The sequence below is a fragment of the Pezoporus flaviventris genome, unplaced genomic scaffold (genome assembly GCF_033815535.1).
Source record: "Pezoporus flaviventris isolate CSIRO_AGI_PZ_B2104156 unplaced genomic scaffold, CSIRO_AGI_Pfla_v1 ptg000066l, whole genome shotgun sequence".
Lineage (NCBI taxonomy): Eukaryota > Metazoa > Chordata > Aves > Psittaciformes > Psittacidae > Pezoporus > Pezoporus flaviventris.
The window spans coordinates 4876245-4903321 of record NW_026892614.1 but is presented as its reverse complement, the minus strand read 5'-3'; the positions used below and the strand labels follow the sequence as shown (position 1 = coordinate 4903321).

The following is a 27077-nucleotide window of genomic DNA, read 5'->3' as shown; positions in this document are numbered from 1 at the left end:
AGCACTGTTCTATCCCTGTGCTTTGGCCACTCATGGGTAGGTTTGCTAAAAATCTCAAGAATTCACAAACAGGTTCAGCCACAACTGACCTCCTAACTAATAAGGTTAAAATGCATCAAATTGTAAGCTAGTCATCCCAACCCTCTAAACTGCCTACAGGGGATCACACAAAAACTCGTATTGTTCCTGGCCTTATGGGTGGGGCACATCAACTGCCTGGCCCTGTTGGCACTGCAGCAAGGAATCATGCAGTATCCACCCTGAGTTTATTCCAGGCTAAGTGCTACAAGATCCTGTATTACACCTCAACTGTGAGATTAAAATCAAGAGTCAGGAGGGAAAATAAATATAAAAAATAAAAACCAGAGACCAGTGGGAAGAGATGCCTGGAACAGTCTCTTGCAGCTACAACTGGATTGTCCAGGATTTCCACCCAACCCCCCCCCACCACTCCCCAACCCCATCTTACTGAAGTTTTTTAACTGCAACAAAAACTTTTTTGGCCAACCGTATCCTGGGCTGCATCAAAAGGAGTGTAACCAGCAGGCTGAAGAAGATGATCCTGCCCCTCTACTCTGCTCTCGTGTGACCCCACTTGGAGTATTGTATACAGTTCTGGTGCCCTCAACATGAGGAAGGACACAGAGCAAGTGCAGAGGAGGGCCATGAGGAGACCTCATAGCAGCCTTCCAGTATCTGAAGGAGGCCTACAAGGATGCTGGGGAGGGACTCTTCATTAGGGGCTGTAGTGATAGGACAAGGGACAACGGGTTAAAACTTAAACAGGGGAAGTTTAGGAAGATATAAGGAAGAAGTTCTTTACTGTGAGGGTGGTAAGGCACTGGAATGGGTTGCCCAAGGAAGTTGTGAATGCGCCATCCCTGGCAGCATTCGAGGCCAGGCTGGACAGAGCCTTGAGTGACATGGTTTAGTGTGTGGTATCCCTGCCCATGGGAGGCGGGTTGGAACTAGATGATCTTAAGGTCCTTTCCAACCCTAGCTATTCTATGATTCACGAACTTAGGAATTTCATGCACATCCAGTCTAAATTTATAACGCTGTAGCTATCTTAACTACTCCACTTCTTTACCAGGAGATTTTAAAAATAACATTCATTCTTATGTTAAAAATACTATCACAGGCAACAACATTTTTATTTTAAGAAATTCCCCAAAAGACTCTAAGGTCACATTAGGGTGAAGTGGACAAAAGGGTGAGGAAACTTTTAGGTAGCACCTAAATATTTAGCCTGAACAGAAAATGTTTAGAAAGAAACAACACTATGGCTCCGAAACAAATGATGCATGTTTAGTACCAACTTCTAGCAGTTCCTGAATTTTACAGCCATTTTAAGTTTAGAGGTGATTTATTCTTAAGACTCAAGAACTAATAAAAGCCTTTCCATTCTCGTCTTTAAAATATTTATCTTAATATTTCAAAAGAAACCTCACTTCAAATTTATGAGCACTTGAAGGTCCTCAGGTATCATCTGACAAAGTAAGAGCTATTAAGATGCACAATTCTGTATATTCTGCTTCTGATTCAACAAGATCTTCACAGGCTGAGAGAAAAAGAATAAGGGAGGAAAAAAAACTGCAAAAAAAGTATTGCAAAAACCATGCAGATAGCTAAAATAACTAAATACATTATACAGATGAATCAGCCTCGAACAGTCCTACTAACTGGTCTACCAAGATCTGCCAGAGGATTCTGCAGGCTGCTAGGATGCTCAGTATTTTAGATTATACTTGGTTCACTGAAGTGCAACATATTTTAGTAGATCTGTAAATAGGTGTAGGTATGCCTACGGTTGAGAGGACAAGAGATAAAAAACAGGTACAGGGGAGGGAGGAAAGGAATTATCAGCGGTCTAGTACAACTGGCAAACAGTATTTCAGGCACCATACTTAACATTGCAACACACACCTACTAGCACTCCAGGCCAAGAGAGGCTAGGAAGCTTCTCTAAGTGCCTGCAGCCATTTAAGATAACATAAAATTGAAGTGAGGCCACAGGCTGAAATAAGTGGCAGGCACCGAGGTGTATTTAGCTTCACCCTGCAGAGCAGTACTTCATCCCATTTATCACCTGCATACTCACGCTGGACGATAGCGCCTCGTGGGACTGATGCACAGCACTATCTGCTCCTGGCAAATTATTTTTGCTGGACTTCTCAGAGGTGTCCTAAAAGTAGTGTCAGAGCTAAGCCTGAGAAAACTGAAACATCCAAAAGAGATCAAAGATTTAGCTTATGGAAAAAAAACGATGGCTCATGAAGCCATTTACATACACTCTTTAGCCCTTTGTAAAGATTGTTTGAAACACAATTTTTTATCAGTGAATTAAAAACTCAAAAAGATCATCCAGAATCAAAAATTATTTAGTAATTCATTCCTGGTAATACCTTGATTACTAATTTACACATCTCAACCAAAAGGAAGACTCCTCTTTACTGGGCAGATCTCTGTTCAGAGAGTGAGTCTTTCTTTTCCCCACTCTTCAGTGCTGCATTTCACTGTTCTAACAGCTGTAAACTCGGCAAAGTTACTGAGCTGGCCAAACAATAATACTCAGCTTATTTAATACTTCTTCATAAGCTAATTTTTTCTCTAAATTTTTGTAGCACACTTAAGTGGCGGGTGTTAACCTTTCTTTGCCTTTCAAAAAACGTCCAGGAGCATGCTTGACGTAGACTGATGCAAGGACAAAAAAAGGGCAAATTTTAAACATGATGCAACTCTACAGGCAACACTGCAATGACATGTCACAAAATAACCACATATTATGAACTGGAGTCCAAATTGCAAACCCTCAAATATAATTCCCTTCTACGTGCTGTACAGGAAAGGCAGAAATACAGCAACAGTAGTCAATACCAGGACTGATAAATAGACTTACAGCCCACATTTCAACTGAGACAATGGAAGTTCACAGGCTGAATGAATCACTTGGGGTACAGCAGGACAAGGGAAAAGAAATGTGGAGGAGATTTTTAGATTTGGCTTTAGTAACAAAGAGCAGACTGAACCAGACTTGACCACACAAGCACTTGCAGAGGCAATGAGCAGGCTTCCTTTTCTCGCTCCTTCAGCCAGGAGCAGCTTCTTGTATTCAAGCATGCTGAACCAACCTGAACTTCCTGGAGCACCAAGTGAAACAGGTACAAAAGTAACTGAATTTGTTCTCACCTCCTTTTCACAACCTTGGCTATGAGTATCGTGCATGCCATCCCCCCGTGTCGTACCCCCCCCCCCCCAGTGCTTTTGCAATCCTGCCCTAAAGGGAAACATATTCCTGGCTAAGAGCAGAAAAAATGCAGTCTTTCTGCACTGCAGTCTTAACTTGCCACTCAGTTATTTTCAAAATATTTAATATTAGTTACTACACAGCAAACTCCAAATAGGAAAAGAATCCATCTACAGGTTCATACAGAAACAGTCATATGATAAAGTTCACAGTTCAGAGTATTTTCACAGTTCAGAGTATTTTTATTTCTAGTGCATTGTCTGCAAAGCTTGGATCCTGAGCACTCCAAAGTGATTCAGAAAAGCTGTTTCAAGTATCTAAGCATTTCTCAGCATTTAAAAAAAAACAACAAACAATTCTTCATCTACATCTAAGTCAGCTCTTGCCACTTTCTAGCTAAGGAACTTAGAAAGGAGGACCTGACAAAGCCTGGCATTCTTGTGAAACCAAATATGCAAGTAGTTTGCTGACCAATACCTATTTTCTTGGAAAACTGCTTACAGATACCAATTTTAGTTGAGGCTTGGCATTTGTATAGCCTTAGTTCTTTCAGCACTAAATTAAGATGGAGCAAAAGTCTCTGGAGAGGCATGTGATCTTTCTTGGGGAATTTTACACAGCCTGCTCTAGAATTAGTAAATAAAGTTTCAGTGTCTACTGAAATGTCAAAAAAGGCTGAGTTATATTTGCACCTTTTTGTTCAAACAGTGCAAAGTTACTTAGCCCCAGTGCAATAAAACTTGACACAAGCCAAGACCTTCAGAAGAAAAAGGAGGACTACAGTTGGAGTAGGACACAGAGATACCAATTTGAATTTTAACTGCGTACAGACGTAAAGACACATCGGGTGTTTCACCATATGCTAACCTGACACTGAAAAACAGTATTCTGCCTAGAACGTAACAACTTACTCCATTTTTGCTTAATTCAACAATTCTATAGCAAATCCTGAAAATCTGAAAATCCAATTCTTTTTTAAAATATAACTTTCTGTGAAAATGTTTGCACCACTTGGAGACAATGTAACATTGCAAAAGTCTGTCCCATCATGCCACATCAGTATTTACAGCACTTAAGAGTTAGGCCCATTTAAAAAAACAAATTTTCATTACATTTAAAGTAAATTACAGGTTTAACAGATTGGAGAAGAATGGGAAAATATGATACTGAGAAATGCTTGGATCATTTATGCAATTAAAACAAAAATAATCAAATTACCTCAAAAACCAGGTACAGACCTGGAAAGAACCAGGCAGTCCCATCAGTATGTTTTTACATTCTACTTCTCTACAGAAGCTATGAATTTCTGTAACACAGCGCTTTCTTCAATGAACATTACTCCCACTAGTCCTCCCGGCTTAAATAAAACAAGCCATGACTGCTTATCAATGAGTATATTGGGATTAGCTGGCAAACAGGCATATAAGCAAACAGGAAAAAAAGAGTACAGAAGCTTCTCTTTTTTGCTTCACATGAATTTGGCAACTAGAAAGTCTGCTCAAAGAACTTCACTAAACAAAGGGTATCTGGCAGTCACCAAGACCCTGTTAGCATCATCCTTCCCAACTAAACATGCCGCAGTATTGTGACCATGGCTTACTGTCTTCTACCTTTCTTTTGATTTACCCGACACACTTGAAAAGTTGAAAATATTGTCCTTCTGGGGTGGAGACGAACTTAACATTAATCACTGTTTTCTTTGTAATATCTGCCCTGTGAGAAAAATATTTTATCGAAGATTCGCACAGTACTTCTGCCAATTCATATTTCACAGAGAATCCAGATATTCAACCCACATCATCAGATTTGACAATCTTACACAAACCTTCTTCAAACTGCATTTTATCTTCTACTCTATTGGCCAACCCAAATACTTAGTTTTCCACAAACTAACTAACTGATTTCATCAACTACCCGTTCATTGCGTTTTCTCTGAACAATATTTTTGGATTATCCAGCTACCAGAATGATTTTTAAGCAGAAACTTAATCCAACACGAGGACTGTTATCTGCAAGTCAACAAACTGTAAATATCAACTATTTCTGAATCAAGTAACGAATGTCCTAAACCATACTATAAATAGCCACAGCCATCTGTCTGATTTGCCCCTTCTCCTCATTACTTTAACTTGTCTGTCTCCAAGGACACGATCTTACCATGTAGCATGCCTGGTTTCAATGCCTGCCTCTTGCCTCAGAAAAGCAGCAGCAAGGATCTGTGACCCTTTCCCCTCTCACCCCACCAAGAGCTAACATTACTAAATCTGACTTCCATAACCAGCCTCAAGTGCTTATCTATTCTTTCCATCACATCCCTCCTTTTACAGTTGTTTGCTATCATTTAACCACATTTTATCTCATTTCATTAACTCTTTCCTATATAGTTTGGGTTTTTTGGTTTGGTTTGGTTGTTGTTTTTTTTTTCCTTTTGGCACTGTCTTACAAGGAATATTTTTAACAAAGCTGTGGAAAGACAAGCACATTGTATCCACCCATTCTCCATGATTTCCTTGCAAATCTTTCCAAAAGAAGGTTTACCCAGGAAAAATAATTTTAATTTAATCCTACCAGATCCCACTACTCCAAAGTAGTCTACTATTCTAAAGAAACAGTTACCAGTTAGAAGAAATAAAAACTTTATTAATGAAGAGGACAAGAGCTACAAAATTCCTTAGGAGGATACAGGGTGTCTATACATGCAGTTACATACGGCATAGTAGTTTGATGCAATTTAGAACATCTGTGAAATGCAGAGAAATGCCAAAGTGTGCAAATCAGCATTTTTACCAGAAAAATATTTGTCAGAAGCAAAACTTTCCACAACAACATATACATTGCTTGCAGAGACAAAATTTCTAGTCAAAACAAAATCCATAAACACACATACAGAAGAATTCCAAGCTCATCCAGCAGCAGAGCTCAACAGCTTTGTCACTTGCTGAGACAAGAACATGCATCGGCAGCACTGCGGGGGTCACTGCCACAGGGCAGAGTCCCCATCGCTCTCTCTCAGGGGTGGCAGATGGTTAATTACAAGGGAAATAACAACTGCAACAGAGAATCATTCCCAACCAGTCAGAATACGTATCGTTAAGGCAAGACACCAATATGGGAGGCAGATCAAACCCTGCTTGCCTCCAGCAAAGATACAAATTTCAGAGCCCTGTGCATGCATTTGATCAAAATCTTTGCTACCTTAGGATGGACTTATCCAATACAACTCTGAAATGCCTTGGAAATATAGTCCATAAAAATACAGAACAAAAAAAAACCCTGAAGTTTAAAACTCTTTTGAGAACAGGAAACCCCTCCTTGTCAACCCTCCAAAGCAGCTGGTAGAAGAGCATAAGAAAAGGAAAATTACTCATTTCTGAAAAGATACAAAAATAAATGATAATGCTATAAAACACAGTTTGTGAATACTAAAAGAAGGATGAATAATGTTAGTATTTTTTCTAGTGAATTACTTCACAAGGCACCATCCTGAAAGTTTATTCTTAAGGTAATTTCTCAATCTGCAGATGACAGAAAGCAAGCATTACAAGTGAAATATGTAATTAGCAGATCAGCATCTAGGGAAATCCCATATGAATCTATTCTTATTTGAAATACACAGATTATTAATAATACTTGCATAGAAGTAAATACTGGAGTCCTCTTTCACTCTGAATGAGGAAGACCATACAATAGCAGCAATAATAATTTCAAAAGGTTTAAGAAGAGTGATTAGAAAAAAATCGGAGTAAACATGAATATTTACCAGGGAAAGGAACACATAGGCACTTGACAGGAAGAAAAACCTTGGAAAGGCAATATTAACCAGTAACTAAGAACACAGTGAGCGGCCCAACCCACCAACTCACATATGTTATAAACTTGGGTGTGCATCACCTGAACAAGCATCACATAACACAAAACGAAGGTACTCAACCTGAATATCACATTTAGTTCCATACAATTAATTACAAGGAAAAGAAAAAGAGAAAATAAAAAGAAGCCCAGAGGGGAAAGAAAGAAACATGGGAAATCACAGGAAGACTGAATTACAAGGTGTTTGGGAGAGAGGGTATAGCTTAACTAACCAACAACTACAGAGCAAAAACCACGCATAGTAATACTGGGGCATAAAGTATCCAAAGTATTTAAAGATCATGGCAGGTAAGAAACTGCAGACAAAAAAAAAAGTCTACCTTTTAGAAACAAGATGAATTGCAAAAAAAAACAAAAAAAAATCTCTGGCATACTAAAATGATCACACAAAGTAGTCCTCTGCCACATAGCCTCCCAGTAAAGTGGATAACCTAACACTGAAATTTATGCTGGGTAGAAACCTTGGATAGAAGATTATACTAAAGTATAATCAGAAGCACTGCATCTTTATCTCAGGAGAGAGAAATGGCCAGACCTCAAATTTCCATTATTCTGTTAAATGTTTCCAAACATGCAGGCCAACAAGAGGCTTCAGAAGGAGCACGGAACTGGTTTTTAATTAACGCTGCTCAACCTTCAGCTGTACACGTACAATTTCTAAAAGCCATCCTGCAGTTGCCAAACCCCTAACACAAACCTCTCACATAGACCTAAGAACATTCAACTGCAAATGGTCACAGCAGACCTTAATGCCTGATGTCTATAGAGACAGCCAAGAATTTTGCACCTTTCCAAACATGCCTCCACAGCAGATAAATGCTGTTACAGCTCATGGCAATGCCAGCCACAGCTAATTATAACTTTACTGAGATGCTCTGGCAAGAGTCAAAGGCATTCAAGCAAACAATTTGTAATCAGGTTATATTCCCAGTTCTGCCACTGATAACACGTGACTTCAGCAAATACTTTAAATACTCAGCTTCTTTCCTGTCTCATCCATGACACTTACCAAGCTTTTGAGGCATACTTATGGGAGGAGAAATGGCACGCTAGCCTGTGTTGAAGGGCACTATAAATATGCCAAGTGTTACTACTATTAATGCACTAGCAGAACTTCTTAGGTCCCTGTAAAACATTTTTTTTTTCCTCCAAATCAATTTTTTATATTTTTATCAGCTATGAAAAAAATGTCAAGGTATTTATGAGACTCCACTGGATATATGACATGTGATGTTCTTATACATAGCTAAGCTAGTTACTTTCTACACAGTATTTATTGAATGAAGCAAATAGAAACATGATTCAGTTACTAATGAAACTTTCATTGAACCATTGACTTTAAAATAAAAATTACTCTCGGCTCCATGACCACTTTCTTTAAATTCTTACAAAGGAAGGCTCAGTAAAGTGTGTTACATCTGCCACTCTTCTGAGAGTGGTCGTTTGATGCTACCATAGAAAGTACAGTTAAAAAGATGACATCCTTACTAATTAGGAAAACAAAACCAAACCAAGCAGAGAAATGGTCTGATTGCTCAACAGGCTCAAGACTCTCTTGATAAAGATGGTACTTTCAAGGAAAGCCATATAAAGCAAAGAGATGATGGGAAGCAAGAGGCAAATAGAGGAGACTTAAATAGGAAGACAAGCAGAGACTTTTCCTTCTCAAATATAGCCAAATGAGAACCAAACTGTGGGCTGCTAGCCGTGTGGACAGCGTTAAGGTTTACAATAGAGATTTTTCTTGTAAACAAAGCCAAAGAGGAACGAAGGTTGCACTATCGACTGCTACTAATGCAACATGCCCACCACTAAAGTATCTGACAGCAATGACTCCAGGCCAACAGTTCACAAGTTCTTTAACCACGAGATCCCTATCAGTCCTTTAATGCATTAATGGAAGTATCAACCCCATAACTTTTCAACTGAAAACACTACATAACGTGTCCCACAACACCACACGAGCTGCAGCCGGTCCCACAGGCCCGACCAGGGGCCCGAGAGCCCGAGGCAGCACCGCGGGCGGGGTGGGGGGGAGCCAGAGGCAGTTTTTAACAGTGGGTTATGAAACCGGTGACAAGTTTATGCGGGCGGCCCTGGAGGGGCACCCGGAAAACTCCGGCGAGGCAACAAGAGCCGCGCGGCAAGCTGCCGCTCCCCTCAGGGCCGGCCGCCATGTCACGCCCCTCCGCCCGGCGGCGGGGGGCGGCCGCCCTCCGAGGGAGGGAAATGGCCCCCGGTGGAGCCGGGCAGCCGTTCCTTCACGGGGGAAGGGACAAGGGGGAAGCCAGGACAACAGGAAGCGCCTGCCCGTGCCGGGGTTGGGGAGAGGGGTGTTGAGGGAGGTCGCGAGTGTTACCTGCAGCTCCGCCCGCTCCGCCTCCCACTCTGCGCGCTCCGCCTCGAAGCGGCCCCACTCGTGCTGCAGGAAATGCAGGATGCCCGGTACGCTGTACTGAGCCCGGGACGCCGACACCGGTGCGGCGGCTCCGGAGGCTGAGACCCCTGCGCCGCCTCCTGCTCCTGCTGCCGCCGCGGCAGCCGCTGCTGCCGCCGCCTCTCCCGGCTCCAGCCCTGGCCCGCCCGCCGGTGGCGGCAAAAGCAAGGCATTGTTATTGTTGTTGTTGCTGAAGAAAACCCCGGGTCCCGCTTGCTCGTCCATGGCCGGGCCGGGTCTGCCGCGCTCCCCGCCGCCGCCCGCACCCAGCCGCGTCCCGGCAGCAGCAACAACCTGGGCGCGTCCCGCCCGCCGTCACCGCCTGACAGCCACCCCCGCCGGCTGCTACGGCGGCCCGAAGGGGACAAAACCAGAGAGCGATTCGCCCGCCGCCGCGCCCGGTGTTCTGGGAAATGTAGTCCCGCTGGGTGACCGGGCACCCCGCGGAGGCAGGGCGGCAATATATTCTTAATCGCCTTTTTCTCCTCCGTGCTGCCCCTATTTCGACGAATGGCGTTAATAGCGACTGAGCCTCGTCACCATGACGTGTAATCCTGCCGCAGAGACCCGCAACGCAGCCCCCGGCCCGGTGGGCGGGGAAGGGGGAGAGAGGCGGCAAGAGCGGCTGGGCACGGGTTGATCGAAATCTGCACCCGAGAGCTGGGTTTAAATGGCTTGGGCACACTGGCAGCCCGCACTGGGGACGTGAGAAGGCAGGTGTCTAGCAGCAGTTATACGAGGTTTGGACAGCCCTGCCCTCTCAGCCCTGAGCAGCTCTCGCTCTGACAGTGCTGAAAACTAAATCCATCCCAAGGCTACAGGTGTTTCTTGACAATACTCATAACGGCTGAAAACGAGAGCAAGACAGCATTTTTCAGGAATTGCCACACTGCCTCTTCTGCAAGGAAAGGAAAACACAGTACTTTGAGAGTGATGGCGACGCCCTCAGCTGGGAGCACGAGCTGCCAGCAGCACTACCCTCTCCTACTCTTCCGAAAAACACAAAACCACACAGATTGGCCCACGTTCCGTGCTACACACGCATTAACACCCGAGGCTTGCTGAAGACAAACACACCACTACCAGCAGGCTTTATTGTAGGGACAAGTGCTAGCAGTGCATCAGAGACGGTGCACGGGCACCGAAGCTGCTGCGAGCGCTGAAAACAAACCTCAGCGCTGCCCACTGTGCCCTGTGAGCACCAGCTGCTTGCTCAATCGGCGCTTCCTGTTTCCTTCTGGCTGTTCTGAAACAGTACTTGCCTGGTTCATAACCCTGCCCGCAGAGACTGGAGCTGTGGCTGGTGTATGAACTCTTGGCACTTTAAAAAAAAGGGAGAGACAACGAAGGAAGCTTAAAGAGGGCATCACAGAGCAGAGCAGGGGACAGGAGTGAAAGCACAGGAGGAGTGTGCTTTGGAGGACCTGGGAAAGGAGCTGGGGCAGAACAACAAGGCTCACGCAGAAAGGAAGGAAATGGCAGGGAGAAAGACGTGAAGGGGAAACACAGCAAACAAGCTCCATGCAAGAGATGAAAAAGAGGGTGACAAAAATGAACACTACAGGCATTTCAAGTTATTTAGGTTTTTTAATCAATTGATGCCAAAATGTTATGTAAAACCACATAGTAATACCTTTAGTATCAGAAGCAAGCATAAAAGTAAAAGAGTACTAAACTGGGGAAGGCTATATATAAATGAAAGTCGTGCATGTTGTATACAGTAACACAGTATAGAAAGAAAAACCTCTCCCTTCTCCATTCCTGTACACCTATCTAGTGCCATTTTCCCTTCCACTAACTTTTTTCTGCTTTTCTACCAACTTCTTAGTTATGCTTGATTGCTGCACTTCCCCCCTCCACTTCACTGAATTTTCAGACATCTTGTAAACTAGAGCGCAACCAAAACGTAAAAGCACTGAGATAGTAATGCAGGTAAATAAAAACTGATTATGCAGAAAAAGTTTCACAAACTAGTCATTAATGACTAGACTACCGGGGGGGGAAGGAATCCAGAACAGGTTATAACAGTGATTTTCTTACTTTTACTTGCAAAATTTCTGTGTTCAATTTTGCAGTGAGTTTCCTGAATACTTTCTCTCAAATGTTACACATGTTCAGAACTACAAAATATAGCTTTGTAATGCTGGAAACATTTATTAGAAAAAGATAAATTGTAATCAATCTAATTCCCACTACTCATACAAAGATGAAAAAAAGTTATAAAGAGGAAATTACTTTCCTCCTCATTTACGGCATATCAGTTTTACTTCTGTGTGTATCTTCTTTACAAGAACAAGACTTGGATTAGAGTTTGCACTACTTGTGTCTTCACTTTAATACTTAAATATTCACTGTGAAAGAAAAACTTTTCTGGTTTTATGTTAAATATTTTTCACACACCAAATACAATAGGGCAAAAGAGCATTTTCTTGTCCTCCATTTGCATAGATACTCAAAGGTTTATATAAGGTCTTACAGGAAAAGAGACTAGATGAAAATGACTTTGCAAAAATATTGATCTACAGGTACTTCAGTCAACTATTAATCATATTTGATTCTCTTTACTAGCCTTTGTTACATTTTGGTTGATGTAGAAGTCTTGTAACACGTGGAATTTACAAGTATTAAGAAAAACATCAGAAATGAAACTCAACAGGCCTAGCCAAGGCTTCTAGTTACATGGCTTCTCTCTATAAAGCAAAATGTACAGAAGGATCCCTATTGAAGCCCATAAATTCAAGAGCAGTGTCAAAAAAATCATGTAAGTCAGTCTTGTATACACAAGAAAAGACACGGTTCTGCACTTCTGCCAATAGGACAGGTGAGGTCTGGCAGCAGACAGACATTGGGAGTCACTGACTCTGCGCTGGAAGGTTAGCACAGCCCTTGAGCTCTAAGCTCCAAAATCTGCCGATCAGACTCACCCAGACATGAGGGGAAGCCACGTGCTTTTCAAGTAAGAAAAGCTTCATAAGAGAAGGAAAAAAAAAAGAATGCTTGCTGCTGTTCCCTTAGTCAGTACAGGTGCAAAGTGCTGAAGTAATTTGGCCCTGCAAACTTTATAGAGGAGTACAGATGAGATATATCCACAGAGACTAAAATCTTGCAGGAACGTTAAATACCTAAGAGATTGGACCAAGGGCAAAGCACTGCATCACCATATTCAACCCCTGTCTGGCAGAACAGGAAGAGTGCCAACACACAGCACCCTTTGAGGTGCCCTACACCTACAAAAATGCAGTTTGCAGGAAGTTCTCTTTATAAACTCAATTTCCAATGCATTTTGTAAAATTTGTCTTAGAAGAGATAGGGGATTAGATTCTTTGCATCCTTTATTAATTTCAAGCATTGAAATCAATCTGAAATAATGTACACCACAAATAAGGACAACTCATTAAGACAGCATGCTTGTTTGATCACCTTGAGAAAGGCTGAAAATTTTCAGCTGTTTTTTTTTTTCATGCAAACTGAAATGATCTACAACTTCTGACAATCCCCTTCCCTACTTCACTTTTAGAAGGAAAAAGTGCATATTCAATACTTGAAATTCCCCATGGTGCATGGTATTTTGTAACAGTTTCCCCTCTTCCCTCTGTCCCCACTGTGTTAGTGTGTTGGCACAACAGTAGGATAACAATCACCAGACCTAAGAAAAAAAACAAACCAAAAAAAACCCCAAAAACCAAAAAACCAAAACACTCAAAGGTTTGGAGTAGCTTTTAAAAATAAATAGAACTAGTCAGATAATAGGGTTGGGTTTTCTTGTGGGTAACTTATAACACAAATTCATAAATATGATCACATTCAATTTCCTAAAAATCTATACAAATACACCACTTCCCTTTAAATGCATGGATTTCAAGTAATTACACAAAGCTCTATTAGACAGCCTTTCACATACAAATTACACAAAATTACAGACAGATACGCAGTAACACATCAGGGATAATTTAATGCTTCTGACTACTTAATGGTCCAAAAATAATAAAAGTAATTCAAAAAAAGCTAGTTTTCAGTTTAATTGTTGGGGTGGAATGTACTGTAGGTGGTGGTTGCCTAGCAGCTGCTTTTGCTTTGCTGGCCTGACTTGCTCGGACTGCAGTTTCTAGACGTGTTTTTAATTCAGGAGCAGCTCCCATTACTGTCTTGAAAGCATGTGGGTAAAGTGGACCAATGTGCATTAGATTCTGAAGTGCAAATTCATGAAGATCCTTAGATGCTGTAGATGCAGAAGCAAAGGCATTTTCATTCAATAAATAGGAGATCAGAGTGGGAACCAGAAGGGCAAGTAACTGGACTCCTAAAAGGGAAAGAAAAAAAAAATGTAGTAACGGTATCATTAAAGAAAACAAAAAAATGAATTTTCTCAGTTACTAGACTCATAAGGGTAATTTTGTTTTCAGAATTGACAAGAAACACTGTAATTAAAAAAATGATCAAATAGAAAAACAACCCTGAAATTTAGATGGTTTCCTATCTTTTGGACACTCAAATCTTTCTTACCAGTATTGTGCTTCAGAATTCTATTATTGTTCATCACAGTTGCTTTGTTCTGACACTTCTTCAGAGATACCTTTGCACCTTCTGATTGCAGATCATTGATAAGAAATTGTAAGACGTACAGTGCCGATCATATTAAAGGATTTCAAAACACTTTTCAGGCAGACAGAAACATTATTCAATTGAATCAGAATATCAGCCTCCCCAGTGAGCGTAAGAGAACTGTGCAAGTGTCCATGAAAAAGTATCTGCTATATCACTCCACTCTGGAAGATTCCAATCCAAAAAATAGCACCACAGCTGCAGTCAGCTAGCATGACCTAATGACACTGACCAGTAAAATTCAATTTCTTGGGCTTTTTAGATAAACTTTGTTGAGCTGGTAGAAGCAACATGATAAAATTGACAAGTCCAACAGTGAGAAAAGGTAAATTTAAATGGTGTGAACTAGTCATTTCCAAACAGAAGAAAACATCGCTCACTACTGCAGTTCATGTTTAGGATTTTTTCCTGCAATCATCAGAAATGAAAAGGCTACAGCATATGATACTGTTTGTGCTATACGATACTGTTTGTGCTATATGAGTCCATGTATACAAGAGTTCTAGTACTGGAATTAGAAATGAACGTTGCATACACATGCTCTGTTTGTGACTGTGCCATCGAGTTCTTAACTGCAAGATTTCTAACAGTGTGCTTTAGCATTACACATTTCTTTAGAAAACAGAAATACTTACTATTCTGCTCTTCACCGAGGGCTACCAGCGTTTCAAGGACTTTAATTCCTTCCTGGACTGCTAGCAGCTCCAGGTTGTTGTTCGGGCGGCTTCTTTCCACAGCTTTCAATTTCTCAACCATGATAGGGGCCAATGAATGAATATATGGAGTTGACAGGGCACGATTAGTGTGTTGAAACACAGAAAGCAGAAGCTGATAACACTTGGCTTGAACCTAAACAAATCAAGATAAATATATTGTCCTGAAAGTTATTTGTTAACTTGGAATTCTAATAAGCTCTGTTACCTATCTATGCAAGATACACGATACCAAAAAAACCCCAACTACTACTAAAGGGGAAGGAAACATTCTGAGTAAGAGGAAAGCAGCAACACAGGCATCTGCTAAAATTGTATTAGCCCAGTTTTCAATAAAAGGCAGGCCAGTTAGAAAGAACATGCAGGTACTAAACAGCAGTTACAATATGAATTCAGAGACAATAAAGGAATAGTTAATGTCATAGCAAGTCAGTCACACAGGTCCACAGAGAACTTTAAGTCTCAGAACCACAAGCACTAATAGACGTATCTGCAAATCATGAAATACTATTCCAGTCTCAGAAGGGTAAAAAAGCCCATAAAATGACTCAGCTCAAAGTGATCTAATTAACTTGACTATTATTCTAACTGTGAGATCACAGTAAGTGATCTTATTACACTAACATCACTCTAAGGCTGTAGCCAGAAGTGGCAGGCTTATCCATCCTTCTAGGTCTCCATCTTGTGCTGACAGTACCATAAGAGTATACATGTAGCCATACTGTAAGACAGATCACAGAACCCTCTCCTTGTCTTCCTTCTATTCTCTTTTCTCCTCCTCTCTCTCTTATCTGGAAAGCGTGGTTTATAAAGTCAACATTTGGGAAAATGGTGATCTTGTTTAGATGAACTTACAAATTTTATTTCGATCTCCCTCCAAAATCCCACACAAATAACTCTTTTGGAAATGTAAATCCCCACAACAAATACGAGGATAAAATATTCCACGTGCTTTCAAACTGCACTGCAGGCCCATTAACTGGTGTTATTAAGCACATGCTGAACAGAAACATTCTAGAGGAACTGTTAGTGAGCACAATGATCTGTGAGGACGATCTGGGGGTGACTGGAAATATAGATCTATAAATAAAAATACTGAATAAAAATGATAGCTAATAAAAATTAATGGTAAGAAAACAGATGATACGCAGCTCAGGTTACTGTTAATTCACTCCTATATGGCAGCAAGTTTTCTATGCAATTCGATTTTTAAGGCCTGAAGTAGTAACACTTCTAATACCATGTGTATACTAAGAGCTCCACAGAACATTTTCTTCTAATGCCTTGCTCAGCATCATCTTTGAACTGTTTCAAAGAATTATTATTACTCTCTCTCCCCCAATATCACTCCATTCAATTCCCTTCCCTTTCTGTCTACATTCTTTAAACTTTATTCCTTATTAGATACTAAGATTAGCCTTTGAAATAAGGAGGAAAAGTCTCCCTTCTTACATGCATGCATAATTCAAATAAAAGTTTTACAGCTGCACCTGATGGCAAAACTTCATCCAAGCTTCTTTTATCCCATCTATATAATATAAAACTTTGGCATTTACAGAAGCCTACAAAAACTCCTGTGAGGTAAAATCAGAGCCTCTTCAAAGTGTGTAAGGAACACTCTCATGTAAAACTTGCGCATCAGCATCAAGAGACAAGGGTCTCTCAACCAAGTTCCCTTGTGGGAGAACATGAAGTTGAGCTTACCAGCCTTCTGGTTATTACCATACATGATACCTGACCTTTCAGACTTTTGCAGTTGGTAATGGTTTAAAAAAAACCACATTCCTGTATTCCTTATGAGGCAGCGGTCTTTCTTTAGAAGAGTTTTTCCCCATAATCAGTTCAATGCTTTTAGTACAAACAGTGTAATGCTTTTATTACAAACAGTTGTCTAGTTACTGACTGCAACAATGAGTGGTTTATATTTAAAAAAAAACTGGAACACACATACACACCCCAAGTATTACAGGGTGTGTGTTTTGCACATCAGCAAAGAGAGGACAAAATCTGGCTGCTGTCAAAGCACTCTCTCTGAATTACAGAAAAGTGGGAAGTTTCAGCTCATTGACAGCTTTCCAACAGGGTGGTGGGCAAAAATGTACCTCTCTCACTGTTCATGCATTTATACAGAGCTGCAAGTATGACATAAAAAGCTTCTGCTTAATACAATTGACATTTCCATGTACACACTAGAATTTTAAGTAGCTTTCCACCCCAAGTCAGGCTATGGAACCAACCAAGTTTCACATTCACATCAGGAAACAGCAACCGTGCTGCAAAGAATAATTATCAGCCTAAACAGGATTTTACATGCCTCACAGTAACACTAAACACATCAGCATTTTTTGCGTGTTTTTCTTCTCAGGAATCTCTGCAGCACTCACTTGCGGAAACCCTATGGATTTTTCTCTTTAGGTCACACCTGCAGATCTGTATAACCACTCAAACAAACTGACGTGTACATGGCTGGAAGAGTTAACTATACCGTGCATTAGCCTGCTTGAACAACATCAGTCTACAGCTACTTAGTTTCCGTCTTTAGTGAGAAAACAGTTTAGAAGATAATTCATAAAGACAAACCAAAAGACAGAAGTGAAATCAGAAGACAGATGATTCACAATCTGTAGATGCTCTGATGACGACCACAAAATCACATTTTTGCATTCAAACTGAGGGGTTTTTTGTGAACGTGTAAAATAAGCACAGGTTTGCACAAACAAATGTAAAATTTGTGGGCTGTAATTTTATCTACAGAAAAAGTGGTTTACTTTGCACTGTAAGAGATCAGCATTAACGTAGAAATGTCACCACGCTGGTAACTAACCTTTTCGTTTGCTAAAATTCATATATCAAAGATCTTTTTCCCTCTGAAAAGCTGCAAGTCAAGAACCTGGCACAAGGCCATGAACACACATTATCTAGAAGCACTTAGTTGGGTTGTTTTGCTCACTAAAGATTTTCTATGATGCACTAGTTGAAAATTCTACTTATTTTGACAAGCAGTATCTGTCTCTGAAGTAAACGCATCACAAAGCATTCAGGAAATACGCAGATTTATCACAATTAGTTTTTCTCAACTATGTATCATTCACATTCCTATAACATGATCTTACCCAAGGATCACAGGAATTTAATGCACTTTTAAATCTGTTCATACATCCATTTTGTAAACACTGCACTCCAATTATTTCAGTGCTTGCTGACCAAAGGAAGAGAGTGATAGCTGTAAGTATGCTTACTTCATCAAGAACAGGCTTAGAGGCTTCTGAAAAAGAAACACACTGTTAGCTTACCCGCAAAAGGATTTAAAATTATTTAAAAGCTAGTGAACACAGAAACATGCAAAGAGGAAATAAATGTACATGAAAATATTTGCAACTGCATACAAATATGCATCTACTTATTACAGAATCACTTTATTATTATAATATTGACTGACAAAAAGCTGAGCAACTCTTAACAGCTGTTTTAATAAATTCAAACTTTCTGTAACTTGAATATCAAGGAAAAAACATCACCCACACTTTCTCTAAGCAAGTCATATTTTTTTGTTTTCAATATGTAAACAAGAGAGGCAAAATGTCTGTCTTAGATCCTTTCCCCATTATTTTTTTATTATTTTCAGCTGATACAGCACAGTAAGAAACAAATACCTATCATGGCAACAACTTTTAATTAATATGAGGTTTCACATAAGGGACTAGCTGACCTGACAGTCGTCCGTTACCAGTAAGGAGTAAGGACAGTCCTATTTTAACCCTTCCCTGCTTTTCAAACAAGGAAGATTTGCTATTGTACGTTTTTTCTCCTTGCACAAGCTCTGTCTTCACCAACCTCATTCACGAATTTACATCAACAAGAAGAAAAATATTATTATTATATACATATAAAGTACTGTTTTTCTGGTTTTGTTGGCCAGATTGGTTACAGATATATAGTCAGCAAAAAGAAAACTAGCATGACTGCCCCTTCCACATGTCAGCTGGTCACTCAGTTGGCTTAGCCATGATGTAAAGCCTCACTTCAAAAAACTTCAAGCATTTTAAGTGACTTTCAAAATTATTTTTTAAATTTTAAATTTGTTTAAATTATATTGAATTACAAGACAAAACCATATGCAGCAGACCTTGCATAGATTCTTATGTACCACTCCACAGAAATTTAGAAAGGAAGAGGAAAACATACTTTTGCAAGGAACTGAGAAAGATTTCTGAATTCTGAAAAAACACCTCAAGCCAGTAATGTTTCTGGAAAGAGGGACTGGGAAATCTGTATTGAAACAAAAGGCTGGAAGACAAGAGCTGATGTGACAAATCACATTAGAAGTTTGATTTGGTTAACACAAATCTACTGATCCTTCCCCTGCAGACATTTTCAGGATCATTTGCAATTACCTACTTGCTCCCTCTCTCTCACATGAGTAACTCCATTCAAGTCTCTCTTCAGTCTCTATAAAGGGCTCCTTAGGGATGTAATGGGATGTTTTTTGGCTGAACTACCATTATGCAAATGACAAATTGTTGTGTCTCTCTTTTGCTAACTATGCAGCTGAGACTGTACATCTCTTTTGCTTTTTGAAGGGCAAGGCAAAGCATGAATGTGAACCAAGAGAAGTAGTCTGCAGTTCTCTGAAGAGACACAGTAGACATCCTGCTGGTGGGTAACAGATTTTTTTGGCAGGGGTAGGATTTTTTTCTCACCACTGAAAGGTTGTAACAGTATTGTGAATATTCTGCTTCAGTATGAACCTTGCCACAATTATCCTTCGCTGTCTTCACATTCATTCACTTCAATACTCAGTCTCTCTCATTAAGACCATATGAATCTTGTCAACAAACACTTAAAAGATACACTGATTGCTGTTTTTCCTGAGGCTTAATTCAAGGTGTCAAGTCCATGTACAGTACTGAACAATTACAGTTCAACAGAGATCAGTTCCCCTACAAACACTGTTTTGGCAACTACAATCTCCTTTCCTTTAAGCTAGCAGGTATTCTGTGGAAAGAGGAAAGGAGGGGTGGAAATGATGGTTTGCTCAAGCCTTGCCAACTTGTCTAGACTTGCCAATCATCACAGAAATAGAGGCACAGTCCCAGAAGTGAAGTGAATTCAGCTTGGAACTCCTTTAGATTTTACTTGCAAGACATTCAGTGGATTTCAGAAAGACCAACCAGTATCAGAAGGAAGATTTCCAAGTTCCAGAAAAAAGTTACTACCTAAAACTATGAAGATTAGTAAGGTCAGGCTGAAGAAAATCTAAAGCAAGAAATAATCACATCATAATGGGATTCAAAATGGAAAAGCCTGAACTGTTACATAAAAATACCCTAAGGAAAGGATCAGGCTGCAGGATGAGCTGCAAAAGGCAAGATTTCTAACAGGAAAGGATCAACACTGTCAAAGAAAATAGATCAACAAGGACAAAACATGAGTGTGAACTCATGAGATGTAACTGTATTATCTGAACGGCAGTACTGTGCTTGTCTTCAACAAGTTATGCTCTGTGCACTCAGGTCTTTCTCCCATTTCAATTTTATAAGCAATTCATCACCACTTTTTAATGCATCACCCAACCTTCAGACATGAAGACTATTAAATTATAGGCAGATACAGTAGCTGCCTTTTCATCACAGCAAAATCCAGTTCTCTTTAACTCTCCTGCACTGGGAAACCACTTACCAGGTTGAGAGTATTCCAAGATAGATGCCAGAGTGCTGCGGATAAGACCTGTCCATTGTTTCTGAGTTTCATCAGTCTTGACTGTTGGAAGAGTAACAATAGTTTTTATCCCTTGAAGGGCTGCACTGACTGGAGGTGGGACCTGATTATCTGCTGATTTTACTGCTGTTTCTTTCAACACTCTTGTAATCAGAAATAGGATAGTGGGTAGGATGGTCATACATCCTGAAACAAAACAAAAGACAAAACAGAATATCTGAAGTTAGTTCCAATGAGTGTGACAGACAACCTCTTTAGCTTCCCCAATATGGATATATAGTTAGGAGACAAGGTCTGGAAACAGGTATCTAAACCAATTTATAGCACTTTCCAAGGTACCTGATGCATACTACAAGCCCCAGAAGCAAAGGAAGATACAGAATCACAGACTGGTTTGGGTTGGAAAGGGCCTTAAAGATCATCCCGTTCCAACCTCTCTGCCACAGGCAAGGACATTAGACCAGGTTGCTCAAAGCCCCATCCAACCTGGCCTTGAACACTGCCAGGCATGGGGCATCCACAGCTTCTTTGGGCAACCTGTGCCAGTGCCTCACCACCCCCACAGCAAAGAACTTCTTCCAGTAAAGAATTTCTTCCTAATATTTAATCTACATCTGTCCTCTTTCAGTTTAAAGCCACTACCCCTTGTCCTATTGCTAGACAGATATGGAGAGGGACTGTAAAAAGTCCCTCTCTGTATTTCTTGTAGGCTCCTTTTAGGTACCAGAAGGCTGCTTCCCATAAGGTCTCCATGGAGCCTTTTCTTCTCTGGGTGTCTTACATCCTGTGCAAAAGCTGTAGCCATCTGGCTCTATAAAGGAGATAAAATTATCCTCCAACCTACTGCTTTTCTGAAGAAATCAACACCTATCCATACATTTTGTGCAGGCAGTTCTGCAGATGCGAGTTAGGCATACTCAAGAAATACTGGTCAAGTAACACATAACCTCACTTTAGACACATGTGAACCTTATAGAAAGAGTTTCAATAACAGATGTAGACTTTAAGCCCCTGTATGACTGAAGACAGGTGTTACTGCGTTTAGGCATGTAGTATCAATCTACTGTCACTTCAGACAGTCAAGTCTTTTTCCATATCTTTTCGACACCTCATTTTCCCACACCTGTGGAAGCACAAATCCCACCATTTTCCTACTTCGGGGAATGTTGTGACAATAAATACACTAAACAGTAATTATGACTGGAAGGACTGCCAGAGGTCATCTAGTCCAACGCTCTCTCGCAGCAGATCAGATTGCCCATGATCTTGTCCAATGGAGACTACAAGATGCTCATATTTTAAACAAAGAGGAAGAAATAATAATAAAAAAAAAACAACCCTATCACAGAAAGTGATGAATTCTCTTTGTCAGTTTCCCTTACATCCAAAGGCTCAACTGACAAATGTTTGTGCATGTATTATCCCCTGTTCACATCAGCTCCTCTGGATAAGAGGAAAGAAACCCAACCGACCAACAACTCAACAGTCTCTCTAGACTGACAGTAGTTTCTGAGCTACTTTCACTGGCCACTTGCCAAATGCTGGGAGTCATGTCTCCACTCAACACAAAAGTTAGTCTTTTTACCCTTCTTCCTTCTCACCACACACTCCACCCCCCTCCCCCCAAAGAGCGGAGCAGAGCAGGAAAGGAAAAGGAAACAGGAATCAAATAAAACCAGTGCAGGATCCAAATCAGCTCAAAACCTGCTTTTTTTTTTTCTTTTTTTAAGAGGAACTGTAGACACAAATTGTTTGCAGACAGTCCATGTTGTGTTCTGAGCATGATTTTGTCCAAATGTCACTTATCTTTTATCTCATTAAATCGTAGAAAGAGATCAACCTGCATGTTATTAAGAGACCAACCTAGATGCTTTATCCAGATTAGTGTGTGAAACTTCCCAGAGATCCACAAGACAAATCTTATGCAATTTGTCTTCTGAAAAGCAAAACTCAAAGAGCACAGCTTCCCATGCAGTTTTGTCCTTTACCACTGAACTCCACTCAGTGCAATTACCCTAGTTCACACATACCCTTTGTGGCAGTCTCCAGGCAAAAGTCCATTTAGTTTAGAGTCACATTTCAGATGACTGACAGCCAACGGCTGCAAAACCAAGTGTACCACAGCTGAATCGTGCTGGTTTTCCTCAGTAGGATTCTCTTTTCATCCAGCTGCTGCTTTTCATGAACTTCTCAGGAATTTAATTACCTCCAAGATATCTATGCTCTTTTATACTACTAAAAGTGTATTTTATTCAACTACATTAAATAAAAATTAAAATTGGCCAAAAGGTTTCAAAATTGTGAAAGAGGAAGGGGAAAAAGAAATAATAAAATCATAGTGATATAGAGCTCATTTCCTCAGCAAACTTGCAGCACACATGCAAATTTAAAATCAAATACTTCCTTTAAGCTGCTCACTGGAAAAGCCTGAATTCTTAATTTACTTTTAGAACCTAAACATACTTTTCATTAAGATAATCCTTACAGTATCCTGTAAAAAAAAAATATATATATATATTTACAGTTTGCTTTTAGCATCATGTGCTCACTATGCTTCGTTAACCACTCACACGTATTTTGTTACAATACCTTACCTGCTGGAGAACACAGAGAAGGCAGGTCGGACAATATAGTAACAGTGGCGGCCACGAGACGAGCACTTTCCTCAGAGAGGTGGGACTTAGTAGCAACGTGACTTGGAGAATCTGACACTTTTGAACTCAGATGGGGCATGTGCCGTACTAGGATAAACATCAGCAACTCCATGGCTGCAAAGACTAGAGATTTTCCAGGCACAAGACCGCCACTCTCACCTCCCTCTCCTAAAGCAAGAGGATTTTCTTTTTCCTCAATATCATCTTCATCTGAAAAAGAGGAAAGAAATGTCTGAGCAGGCAGTTAAGAAAGATCCCATACCAAAGATAACATGAAATACTCTTTTTTTGAAAAAAGTTAAAAATCAAGAGTTGCTTCACAGTAATACAAAGCAAACATGACTGATGTCAAACTAAATGTTTCGTTAGACTGACTTAAAGGGGTTTAAAATGCTTTAGAAGTATTGTGATTGCAACAATACTTATTAAAAATCCAACCAGAACTAGAAAAACAACTAGTAATATTTACACAAAATAAAATGCAGTAATTATTTTGCTTCTTTTAAAACTGATTGTAAAATTGACAGCAATGACTGCCAAATAAATAGGCATGGCAGTATTTTTTAATTTAATAGCTATTAAATGTTCCACCCTGACAAAAATCTTATTTCAGCATAAATTTATTATTAAATAAGAGAACAGAAAAGCATTGTAGGATTCTATGTCCAAGTTCATGATTTCAGTGCATTCAGTTCAAAAAGTCTCTTTTGAATGGCAGCTTGGCCAGCTGCAGTCTTTCCTTCTCCCATTAAACAGCAACAGAGATTCAGTAAGTCAAAGCTGGCCTGAACTACCCCTATGGACCTCCTATGAATTTAAATGATTGCTGGTGTTATCACATCCACCGATTTGAAAAATGCAACTTACTAGGCCTACAGTAAACAATTCCATTAATTCATATGAAGGAACAGAGCTTGTATTTTCAGCTGTGCTGGTTTCACAAGTTCCAGCAAAATCCTCTCTCTGTTTTGATGTGAAAAACAGGCAAAAGCTAACAGTTGGGGTTTTTTCCACAACAGTACATTGTGCCAGACTATGACAGTATTTTGCCTTAGTAAGAGAATATTCTTTGGATTTTACGTAATTTCTTTCAGGTAATAAAAACCCATGGCACACGTAACCAGGTATCAGTGAACTACTTGTCAGGTTGCCACTTGGAAACTTATTTACCTGGCAGAGATGGAAACAATATAGCCAATGTAATATTTTTAAAGAAATGGTAAAGGGATGACTGAACAGGGAGATGCTCCATTAAAAGGATGAAGTTACTAAAAGTACCTCAGAAAGCAGCTTTCAGACTGATGCCAATATCCTTATATCAAGGATATTCTTACATAAAGTAGAAATAAGGTAACAGAATATGCTGCTGGAAAGCCTAAGCAAAACATCAGAAGCTCAAATATCATACAAGAAGAAGCAGGGATAAAAAGAATGAATTTTACTAAAGCTCAATGAAGGCCAAGTAATGGAACAGGATTTAGGTATATCGACCCATCAGGGAATCTCAGAAAAATTTAAATTGAAAGGGACCTCCAGAAGTCTTCCCATTCCAATCTCCTGTTCAAAATGGGGTCAACTTGAAAGCAAGTGCAGGTTACTCAGGGCTGGTCCCATCTCGAGGATCTCCAAGCAGGGAGATGCCACAACATCCCTGGGCACGTGTTCTACTGCTTCACCACTCCCATGGTGACAGATTTTCTCCCTGTATCCCATTGCTGCAACTTGTATCTGTTGCCTGTTGTCCTTCTACTGTATGCATTTCAGAAGAGTCTGGACTGGTCTTCTCTTTAAATCCCCTTTAAGAAGGGGGATTGCTATTCTATCGCGTATTAACTCTCTCTTCGGCACCCTAAACAAGTTCATCTCAGCCTTTCCTCGCATGTCACACACTTCATCTCCTTAAGCAGCACAGTGGACCTCCACTGGACTTCCTTCAGTTTGTTAACATTTGTATTTACTCCAGATGAGGGATAACGACAAAGAAAACTAGACATTGCTCCAGATGCATCCTAACAAACTGAAAGGATAATCGTATCCCTTAATCTACCATTCATGCTTTTCTAACGCAGCCCAGTAACAGTCTGCAGCATTGCACAGGCACACCACAGATTCATGTTCAATTTCTTATTTGGCAAATCTGTTCTACAGTCTGTCAGCTCCCTCCAGCCTATATGAATGCACAGGGTTATCCCATCCCAAATGCAGCATTTTGCATTTGTCTTTGTTAAACTTCAGCAGGTTCCTCTGCTGGTAAGGTAGGTAAACTTCAAGATTCCTCTGAAAGGGAACACTGCTCTCCAGTGTTTCCACCACTTGCACAATTTGGTATCATCCACAAATTTGCTGAGGATATGTTCTGTCCCATCATCCAGGTTGTTAATGATGACGTTTAACAGTAGCAGACTCAATACAGAACTGTTCCAAGGAACACCAATTGCAACTGCTGCCAGTTAGTCTTGAATCACCAAACTCCATTCAAGCACAGCTGTCTTGCCAGTTAACTCTAACTTTTCAGTCCACATTTCTCCGATCTGACAATGATACTAGGGGATAGTGGGTCAAAAGCTTTGCAAAAGTCAAGGTTAACAACATTCACCACTCCCCCTTCATCCAAAGCCAGTTATGTAATCACAGAAGGTGATGAGGCGTTATTTGTCCTTGGCAAGTCTGTGCTCACTACTTCCAATCACATTCTTCTACTTCATATACCCAGAAATGGTTTCCAAGACAATTTACTCAAAAAAAAAAAAAAATTCAACATATTCAGTAGGCTTACTGGCAGATGGTATCCCAAACCCTGCCTCATGCCTTTCATTACTCAAAACCAGACATAGGATCTAATTTTTGCCATTCATTGGAAAGCTTTCTTGAGCACCACAGCTTTTCAGATATGACTGAAGCAGCCTTTGCGTGTCATCAGCCAGCTCCCTCAGATGCATCCCATCTGGTCCCATGGTATGTCCAGCTTTTACCTAAGCAGCCCCTAGCCTGATGCTCATCTACCGCAGGTCACAACTCCCTCTCCTAAACTTGCTCACTAGACAGAGATACCAGAGCACTAAGCAATGAAGATGTGGCCTTAGTTTTTTCCTCCCCTATGTGTTTTGTCATTAGATCACCCAATCCATTCAGCAGCAGGTCCAAATTTCCTTGATCTTTTTGCTGCCAATGGATCTACAGAAGCCCTTCTTGCTACACTTCAGATTCATCACCAGTCTCAGCTTCAGCCAAATCATGGCTTTCCTAATTCCACTCCTCCATACCTGAGCAGACGTCTTCAGTAGACTCTCTGGGCAGTTTGCCCCTGCTTCCACCATTCATACAATTCCTTGTCACACATTTGAGTTCAGTCAGAAGTTCCCATGCAGCCAAATCAGCTTCCTGCCATGCCTGTTTGGCATCCTGCACTTCTGGATCTCTTTCCTTTGCCCTTCTGGGAAGCTTGCCACTAGAACTTGTCTGCAATCTCCTTGCACAAGCCCAAGTCTGTTAAGTCAGGCCAAAGCTTTTGCTCTGCTACTTGCTTTCTCCATTTCTGTCAGGATCAGGAACTCCACCATCTCATGATTGCTACAGCTACAACTACCACTAACCTTCAAATAATTTCTTCTGTATTTGTGAGGAGCACATCAACTGAGCACATCCATTATTTGGACTGCTCAACATCTGGAGTGAAAAGACCTGTCTCTCGTATGCTTCGGAAGGCTTCAGATTGTTAGTAACCTGCAGTGTTGTACTTCCAGCACATGTCTGGAAGGCTTCTTCCAGTTGACTTAATATGGCTTCGCCCACCTCTTCTTGATTAAGCAGCCTGTGGCAAACAAGACTGAGTTTGC

General features: G+C 40.5%; 2 protein-coding genes across 6 annotated transcripts in view; both read right to left on the bottom strand.

Moving 5' to 3' along the window:
* STRN (striatin) overlaps window positions 1-9964 on the bottom strand; it is a 62703-nt gene extending 52739 nt beyond the window's left edge. For 2 of the 5 annotated variants that reach the window (XM_061471067.1, XM_061471070.1), the window contains exon 1: window positions 9477-9962. In XM_061471067.1, coding sequence (XP_061327051.1) covers window positions 9477-9779 — 303 coding nt within the window. In that variant the 5' untranslated portion in view covers window positions 9780-9962. Of the gene's footprint in view, window positions 1-9476 lie in introns of all 5 variants that reach the window. The other 3 variants (XM_061471068.1, XM_061471071.1, XM_061471069.1) reach the window with 3 other exon arrangements.
* A 2904-nt stretch (window positions 9965-12868) lies between these two features.
* Window positions 12869-27077, bottom strand: part of HEATR5B (HEAT repeat containing 5B) — a 51324-nt gene continuing 37115 nt past the window's right edge. The window contains exons 32-36 of the mRNA XM_061471050.1: window positions 23182-23451; window positions 20549-20773; window positions 17983-18134; window positions 14792-15005; window positions 12869-13854 (exon numbers count right to left, since the gene is read on the bottom strand). Coding sequence (XP_061327034.1) covers window positions 13550-13854; window positions 14792-15005; window positions 17983-18134; window positions 20549-20773; window positions 23182-23451 — 1166 coding nt within the window. The 3' untranslated portion in view covers window positions 12869-13549. The remainder of the gene's footprint in view (window positions 13855-14791; window positions 15006-17982; window positions 18135-20548; window positions 20774-23181; window positions 23452-27077) is intronic.